Source organism: Triticum urartu, chromosome 6, assembly GCF_003073215.2.
Source record: "Triticum urartu cultivar G1812 chromosome 6, Tu2.1, whole genome shotgun sequence".
Taxonomy (NCBI): domain Eukaryota; kingdom Viridiplantae; phylum Streptophyta; class Magnoliopsida; order Poales; family Poaceae; genus Triticum; species Triticum urartu.
Genome location: NC_053027.1, coordinates 410995900 through 411005647, shown reverse-complemented (window position 1 = coordinate 411005647; position 9748 = coordinate 410995900). Strand labels below are relative to the sequence as shown.

Sequence of the window (9748 nt, the reverse complement as noted above, 5' to 3'; positions counted from 1 at the left end):
CGAGTGCCATGATTTCAGATCTGAACCTATTATGTTTTCATGAATATATGTGAGTTCTTGATCCTATCTTGCAAGTCTATAGTCACCTATTATGTGTTATGATCCGTTAACCCCGAAGTGACAGTAATCGGGATACTTACCGGTGATAACCGTAGTTTGAGGAGTTCATGTATTCACTATGTGTTAATGCTTTGGTCCGGTACTCTATTAAAAGGAGACCTTAATATCCCTTAGTTTCCGATAGGACCCTGCTGCCACGGGAGGGTAGGACAAAAGATGTCATGCAAGTTCTTTTCCATAAGCACGTATGACTATATTCGAAATACATGCCTACATTACATTGATGAACTGGAGCTAGTTCTGGGTCATCCTATGTTATAACTATTTCATGAGGAATCGCATCCGACATAATTATCCATCACTGATCCATTGCCTATGAGCTTTTCATATATTGATCTTCGCTTATTTACTTTTCCGTTGCTACTGTTACAATCACTATAAAACCAAAACTATTACTTCTGCTACCATTACCGCTACTATCATATTAATTTGCTACTAAATACTTTGCTGCAGATATTAAGTTTCCGGCTATGGTTGAATTAACAACTCAGCTGCTAATACTTGAGAATATTCTTTGGCTCCCCTTGTGTCGAATCAATAAATTAGGGTTGAATACTCTACCCTCGAAAACTGTTGCGATCCCCTATACTTGTGGGTTATCATGGCCGCTTCATCCAACAATACTGCCGAATCAAAATAAGACATTGGTGGTAAACAGTATGATGATCACCGCCCACAACTCTTTGTGTTCTACTCGTGCATATCATCTACGCATAGACCTGGCTCGGATACCACTGTTGGGGAACGTAGCATTCAATTTAAAAAAAAATGCCTATGTTCAAGCAAGATTTATCTAGGAGATGCATAGCAACGAGAGGGGGAGAGTGTGTCGACATACCCTCGTAGACCGAAAGGGGAAGCGTTTGACAACGCGGTTGATGTTGTCGAACTTCTTCTCGTTCCGACCGATCATGCATCGAACGTATGACACCTCCGAGTTATGCACATGTTTAGCTCGATGACGTCCCTCGAACTCTTGATCCAGCAAAGTGTCGTGGGAGAGTTCCGTCAGCACGACGGCGTGGTAACGATGATGGTGAAGTAATCCACACAGGGCTTCGCCTAAGCCCTACGTGAATATAACCGGAGGCGTAAACTGTGGAGAGGGGCGCCGCACACGGCTAGGAATCAATGTTATGTGTTCTAGCGGTGCCCCCCCCCCCACACACATATATATATATATATAGGTGGGAGAAGGAGAGTGGCAGCAAGGGGCGCCTCCTGCAAGTCAGCCTCCCCCCTTCCATAAGTGTCGGAGGGGGAAGGAAAGAGTGGGGGAGAGAAGGAAAGGGGGAGGCCGAATCCTCCCCTTTCCTTTATCCCTTCCTCTCCTTCCTTCTCCTCTTATTCGGCCTATATGGGGGCGCACCAGGCCACTATGGGCTGTTCTGTCCCGCCCTTGGCCCAACAAGGCCCATATCTTTGCGGGGGGGGGGGGGGGGCCCGGAACCCCTTCCAGTGACCCGATACATACCCGATACCCCCGAAACACTTCTGGTATCTGAATACTATCATCCTATATATGAATCTTTACCTCTCTACCATTTTGAGACTCCTCATGATGTCCGTGATCTTATCTGGGTCTCCGAACAACATTCTGTCACCAAATCACATAACTCATATAATACAAAATCATCATTGAACGTTAAGCGTGCGGACCATACGGGTTCGATAACTATGTAGACATGACCGAGACACTTCTTCGGTCAATAACCAACAGCGGAACCTGGATGCTCATATTGGTTCCCACATATTCTACGTAGATCTTTATCGGTCGTACCGTAATGACAACATATGTTATTCCCTTTGTCATCGGTATGTTACTTGCCCGAGATTCGATCGTCGGTATCTTCATACCTAGCTCAATCTTGTTACCGACAAGTCTCTTTACTTGTTCTGTAATGCATCATCCCACAACTAAATCATTAGTCACTGCTTGCAAGGCTTGTTATGATGTGCATTACTGAGAGGGCCCAGAGATACCTCTCCGATACTCGGAGTGACAAATCCTAATCTCGATCTATGCCAACCCAACAAACACCTTTGGAGATACCTGTAGAGCATATTTATAATCACCTAGTTATGTTGTGATGTTTGATAGCACACATGGTATTCCTCTGGTATTCGGGAGTTGCATAATCTCATAGTCAAAGGAATATGTATAAGTCGTGAAGAAAGCAATAGCAATAAAACTTAACGATCATTATGCTAAGCTAACAGATGGGTCTTGTCCATCACATCATTCTCCTAATGATGTGATCCCGTTCATCAAATGACAACGCATGTCTATGGCTAGGAAACTTAACCATCTTTGATTAACGAGCTAGTCTAGTAGAGGCTTACTAGGGACACCGTGTTTTTTTCTATGTATCCACACATGTATCAAGTTTCCGGTTAATACAATTCTAGAGTGAATAATATGTTGGGGAACGTAGCAGAAATTTAAAATTTTCTACGCATCACCAAGATCAATCTATGGAGTCATCTAGCAACGAGGGAGAGGGGAGTGCATCTACATACCCTTGTAGATCGCGAGCGGAAGCGTTCAAGAGAACGGGGTTGATGGAGTCGTACTCGTTGTGATCCAAATAACCGATGACCAAGCGCCGAACGGACGGCACCTCCGCGTTCAACACACGTACGGTTGGGAAGACGTCTCCTCCTTCTTGATCCAGCAAGGGGAAGGAGAGGTTGATAGAGATCCAGCAGCACGACAGCGTGGTGGTGGAAGCAGCGGTGATCTCGGCAGGGCTTCGCCAAGCTCCAACGAGAGAGAGAGAGAGAGGTGTTACGAGGGGAGAGGGAGGCGCCAAGGGCTTGGTGTGTGGCTGCCCTCCCTCCCCTCCACTATATATAGGGCCCCTAGGGGGGCGCCGGCCCTAGGAGATCCAATCTCCAAGGGGGGCGGCGGCCAAGGGGGACTTGCCCCCCAAGTTAGGTGGGGCGCCCCCCACCCCTAGGGTTTCCAACCCTAGGCGCAGGGGAGGCCCATGGGGGGCGCACCAGCCCACCAGGGGATGGTTCCCCTCCCACTTCAGCCCATGGGGCCCTCCGAGATAGGTGGACCCACCCGGTGGACCCCCGGGACCCTTCCGGTTGTCCCGGTACAATACTGATTACCCCCGAAACTTACCCGATGGCCGAAACTGGACTTCCTATATATAAATCTTTACCTCCGGACCATTCCGGAACTCCTCGTGACGTCCCGGATCTCATCTGGGACTCCGAACAACTTTCGGGTTACCGCATACTAATATCTCTACAACCCTAGCGTCACCGAACCTTAAGTGTGTAGACCCTACGGCTTCGGGAGACACGCAGACATGACCGAGACGACTCTCCGATCAATAACCAACAGCGGGATCTGGATACCCATGTTGGCTCCCACATTCTCCTCGATGATCTCATCGGATGAACCATGATGTCGAGGATTCAAGTAATCCCGTATACAATTCCCTTTGTCAATCGGTACGTTACTTGCCCGAGATTCGATCGTCGGTATCCCAATACCTCGTTCAATCTCGTTACCGGCAAGTCACTTTACTCGTACCGTAATGCATGATCCCGTGACCAAACACTTGGTCACATTGAGCTCATTATGATGATGCATTACCGAGTGGGCCCAGAGATACCTCTCCGTAATACGGAGTGACAAATCCCAGTCTCGATCCGTGTCAACCCAACAGATACTTTCGGGGATACCTGTAGTATACCTTTATAGTCACCCAGTTACGTTATGACGTTTGGTACACCCAAAGCACTCCTACGACATCCGGGAGTTACACGATCTCATGGTCTAAGGAAATGATACTTGACATTGAAAAGCTCTAGCAAACGAACTACACGATCTTGTGCTATGCTTAGGATTGGGTCTTGTCCATCACATCATTCTCCTAATGATGTGATCCCGTTATCAATGACATCCAATGTCCATAGTCAGGAAACCATGACTATCTATTGATCAACGAGCTAGTTAATCTAGAGGCTCACTAGGGACATGTTATGGTCTATGTATTCACACATGTATTATGATTTCCGGATAACACAATTATAGCATGAATAATAGACAATTATCATGAACAAGGAAATATAATAATAATCACAAATCCTGACCCAACAGACATCACAAATCTATGTCAACAATTTAATCAAAAGCAATTGAAGGGAAGCAAAAAAGGAATAACCCTTTAAGCCAAGAGAAGAATAATGAAAAAGATGACATAGACCCAGCACATGCACCATGCTCGCAGCCTTCGTTCGAAGTGAACAACAACAAAGAAGCCAATGTGAAAGAGGAAGAAACGACTAGCAATGACCCCGACGGTCCGATGAAACAGCAATATCCTAATCCAGAAGCGAAGAACGCCACTAACCCCTCTTGCGCAATAGACCACTGCCGCCGACCCTCTTGCCAAAAACAGAAGAAGAAACCAAATGGAGACAAGCCTGACAAGAAAAAGGGGACACACACTTACACAACCCCATATCACCCAGGAGCCTCCATTTCAAAGGAGCTTAGAGTTTTCGGATATGTATTCGAGAAACTATATGAATGAAGAGGGGTGCCAACTTCTCAAATAAATAAATAAACAAACAAACCCATTATCATCACTCTTCTACCCCATTCCCCATAAATACCCGACCCAATTTCTCAGGTAACCCGACTCGAGTCGAGGGAACTCCTGTGCTTAAGGCGTCGACTACCCACTGCAACGCTCGAGCTCGCACTCATATGGGACAACCCAATTACAGCTCACTCAGTAGTTGTGGTCACGCACCTGTTATGCTCGCTTCTTATTTTTTGTTCCGCAAAAAATAAGCAATTGATGGTTTTAAAAAGAACGGACTACCAGTTTTTTGAAGCGAGCAACACCAAAGAAGCCAATGTGAAAGAGGGAGAAATGACTAGCAATGACCTCGATTGTCCGATGAAACAACAATATCCTAATCCAGAAGCGAAAAACACCACTAACCCCTCTTGCGCATTAGACCACTACCGCCGACCCTCTTGCCTAAATCGGAAGAAGAAACCAAATAGAGATAGGCCCGACAAGAAAAAGGGGACACACACAAACACGTGGACAAAAACACGCACCCAGTTGCCACAAATGTGTGCGAAGGGACCGAGTGTAGAAATCACGGCTCCACACACACATGTGTGGCCCACCCCACGACCCACAACCCCATATCACCTAGGAGCCTCCCTTTCAAGGGAGCTTAGAGTTTTAGAAGATGTATTTGAGAAACTATATGAATGAAGAGGGGTGCCAACTTCTCAAATAAATAAATAAATAAATAAATCATTATCCTCACTCTTCTACCCCGTTCCCCATAAATACCCGACCCAATTTCTCAGGTAACCCGACTCGAGTCAAGGGAACTCCTGTGCTTAAGACGTCGACTACCCACTGCAGCGCTCGAGCTCGCACTCATATGGGACAACCCAATTACCGCTCACTCAGTAGTTGTGGTCACGCACGTGTTATGCTCGCCTGTTATTTTTTGTTCCACAAAAAACAAGCAATTGATGGTTTAAAAAGAACGGACTACCAGTTTTTTTGAAGCAAGCAACACCAAAGAAGCCGATGTAAAAGAGGAAGAAATGAGTAGCAATGACCCCGATTGTCCGATGAAACAACAATATCCTAATCGAGAAGCGAAGAACACCACTAACCCCTCTTGCGCATTAGACCACTACCGCCGACCCTCTTGCCCAAATCAGAAGAAGAAACCAAATAGAGATAGGCCCGACAAGAGGACAAAAACAGGCACCCAGTTGCCACAAATGTATGCGAAGGGACCGAGTGTAGAAATCACGGCTCCACACACACATGTGTGGCCCACCCCACGACCCACAACCCCATATCACCCAGGAGCCTCCCTTTCAAGGGAGCTTAGAGTTTTAGAAGATGTATTTGAGAAACTATATGAATGAAGAGGGGTGCCAACTTCTCAAATAAATAAATCCATTATCCTCACTCTTCTACCCCCGTTCCCCATAAATACCCAACCCAATTTCTTAGGTAAGCTGACTCGAGTCGAGGGAACTTTTGTGCTTAAGGCGTCGACTACCCACTGCAGCGCTCGAGTTCGCACTCATATGAGTCAGCCCAATTACCGCTCGCTCAGTAGTTGCGGTCGCGCATGTGTTATGCTCGCCTATTATTTTTTGTTCCACAAAAAACAAGCAATTGATGGTTTAAAAAGAACGGACTACCGGTTTTTTGACAGAGTTTAAAAGTTTTATGAGACAGAAAAATGTTCACATTTTCTTTAGGAAATCGCATATTTGAAAAAAAATATGAAAACAATTCATGAACTTTAAAGAAGGTCTTAAAATTCTTCAATTTGAAATTTTTTTCTCAAATTTTAAAAGTTCATAAATTTACCAAAAAAATCACAAAGTTTAAAATTTTCATGGATTTGAATTTTTTTTCAATAACTTGAAAAGGTTCACACATTTTAAAATTGTTCATGATTTTCAAAAAAATGAACACAAACTAAAAAACGTTCCTAAATTAAAAAATAATGACTTTGAAAAAGAAATCGTGGATTTAAAATAATAGAAAAGACAAACAAAGAAAAACACAAAAAACTGAAATATAAAACCAGGAAAAAAAACCAGCTGGAGGCTTCTTGAAGCTTCACAGAAACCGGCCAGAAGGTTCACAAAACCGGATGGTGTAAGCTTTCGGAAACAGAAAACGCAGCATGGGCCAGCCCATTTCGTACGTAGATTCGTTCGCTGGGAGGGTGTGCGCGATGTGCAAAAAAGCATATAGATGGCGCCCAAACAGGAATTGGCTCGAGTCGTATCCAGTTCAAATTCAAACCCAAGGTTCTAGAACCCACCCGACCCAACCCACCATTCCGAGGCCAGACCAGAGCGGCACCGCCCACCATGGCCAAGCCTCACGCCGGCTTCAACACCCCGCGCCCCTCCTCCGCCCGCTCCGCCGCTCGCACCACCGCGGGTTCCTCGTCGACGGACACGACTCCCCTCGCCCCCACCTCCATCCCCCGCGCTGACCTCTCCTCCTCCGGCGCCAAGGCCGGTGTCACCTCCGCCATCCGCACCCCCTCGGGCTCCTCGTCATCCACAGATCTCTCCGGGCCCTTCACCCGCGGCTCCGTGGGTTCCTCGTCATCCACGGATCTCTCCGCGAGCACCACCCGCGACATCGCCTCCATCGTCAAGGTAACCGCGCATACCTCCCGTTAATTGCCTGCGAGAGTCTCGCAGCCTAATCGATGACCTTCTCCGGCCTCTTGGTGACCAACAGGAGGTGGGCAAGCGCCTGGACTACGAGGACGACTCCCCCTTCCCCACCGCCGCCTCCTTGCATCAGCCGATGCTCGCGCCCGAGGGCCTTGCCGACCTCGCGCCCCTGCTCGAGCTTCCCGACCCCGACAACGCCTCCTCCACCACCGTCGTCTCCGCCTCTGACGCTGACGCGAAACACGCGATGACCGCTTCCGTCGACTCCACTGTCACCCAGGTGAGGCTCCCGACTGATTCCGATCTGTGCTGCTCCTCGAGTTCCGATTGCTGGTTAAAATTTTGGAGTCCGCGCCGCGGTTATGGATTCGCGTTGTTTTATTTGAGCGCTCTGTGGACCAAGTTCGAGTTGCCTCGATGGAAATTGAGAGCCATTCTGCAGGGCCTGTGTCGAGGTTGCTTCGGCATGCTCCGGTGGTGACGAAATTTGGGACGAGGGTCCGTGTCGAGGTTTTTTCCCGTCCGAATCATGATTCCTGTTGCCGATCAATTAGAATTAATCGAGTTCCGTTTGCCGCTTTGAATTTGCAGTGTAACTTGTTGTCGGGGATTCTTAAACTACACGGCTACTGTCTATCCATTCCGTGAACCTGCAAGTTCCTGACACACTGAAGAAATGTCGGTGTTCTTTTCCATGCAGGTTGCAGCGCCTGCCGACTTCACCGCCGATGGCCCCCTGCTCTCGGAGATGGAGGGCGTCCTCGCCGAGCTGAGCGGCGCCCGCGGCCTCAGCCCGCGCTCAAAGCGCCTCCTCCTCGCGCTCGTTGAGGTCGCCGACGCGGAGCTCAATGCCAACCCCACGGCCGCTGTCCTCCACATTCGCCGCGCTGCCTTCTGGAGGAAAGTGCGGGTCGGGATCCTCGCCGCGACGGTCTTTTCCGTCGCCGCGATCGACGCCGCGCTGGCCTTCGCGCTCTACGGAGCCCGCCATGGCAACGACCGGTACCACCACGTACTGCCCCCTACCTGATGCGTGCACACGAGCCAGCGATCGAGCCGGTGCCGGTGGATTTGCTTCGCTTCTGCAAGTGTTGGCCGCTTCCGATATTTACCAGTACTTATGATTAGCCTTGTCGCTCTAGTAGACACATCGTGATGTTTTAATTACTGGTGTTTTTACATGCATATATAGAAGTAGGACAGAAGAGAAGGGCATTGTTGTTTTAATTAGCGTGACTGAGTTCTGCTTCAGTAACAGTGTGTGCAAAAATCGGTATTATGCTTGCCAGTGCTAGATGCAAATTGTAAGATCAGAACCTCTTGAGAAAGTCCAAGTGCCATACATATTTGGCTCTTTTTTGTGGGCACTGTTCTGGTAATTCTTGAGCAAGGTTTTTGTGGTATGCTCGAGCACTTATGAGTCTTGAATGCAGGCGTTGATACTTGGACGACTTAGCAGTACCAAGAACAGCAATTTGTTTTAGAACGAAGCACGGCAATTTGTTCAGGATGTAGATATACTACAGTAGAAAGTAGAAACCACACTTGTCCAAATTTGCACAGGTCCTCAGTGGACTCCATAGATGATATACATCAGCAAGACAATAAGTCGCACTAGTTCAAGATCAAATGTGCAAATATAACAGCTGTCCAAATATATGTGGAGTGGATGTTTCATGAGTCTGTTTCGAATCGGGTGAAAAGTGGCATGAAGTTTATGGCCCTTTGTTGAACTATACTTGCACTCGGATACCTGGTCATGTGAAGTTACACACCAATACACCTGAACTGACACGGATATGACAATCTTGCACACAAGACAAAAGTTGAGTTAATTGAATTGATTTCTCAGGTGGACTCACATTGCCATTTTATTATCATCTTGGCCACCATATAGCCATATAGGATGAGTCCAATCTCCATCAACTGTCACCAAAACTATCTCAAACAACTTCACGGGTTTTCATCATTCCTCTGTTGGAATGTTATATTTTAGATAAAGACTGTGAAGATTGCTCAAAGCGTCTTACCTCGTTAGAGGCGACGGGTGCGTGTTTATATAGCAGGGGCCAACCCTGGATATGCATACATCGGTAGAGTACAACTTGGAGAACAAGAGAGGAGGAGATAAGGCGCAGGTAGTTGTGCTACGGGATTACAACAAGTTAAACCGTACAACTATCCTAACAGACTAGCTAACCTCCTAGAGATATAACCAAGTTATGCGTATGCAAAATATCCGGTGTTTAACATCCGGTGTTTAACATCCTCCCTTAATCACAACTTTGTCAAGTTGAGATTACGTTTAAACTCTTCAAAACTCTTTGTAGGCAATGCCTTGGTGAACCCGTCTGCAACTTGATCTCAAGAATGCACAAACCGAATCTCCAATTTTCTGCTTGCAACTCT

The 9748-nt window shown here is 47.2% G+C and overlaps 1 protein-coding gene across 1 annotated transcript; it reads left to right on the top strand.

Annotated features, from left to right (window-relative positions):
- The first annotated feature begins 6958 nt into the window (after positions 1-6958).
- LOC125512151 lies at positions 6959-8706 on the top strand. Its single transcript, XM_048677228.1, has 3 exons — positions 6959-7318; positions 7404-7619; positions 8040-8706. The coding sequence occupies exons 1-3, from the start codon at positions 7022-7024 to the stop codon at positions 8367-8369; spliced, it is 843 nt and encodes a 280-aa protein (XP_048533185.1). The 5' UTR covers positions 6959-7021; the 3' UTR covers positions 8370-8706.
- The last annotated feature ends 1042 nt before the right edge of the window (positions 8707-9748 follow it).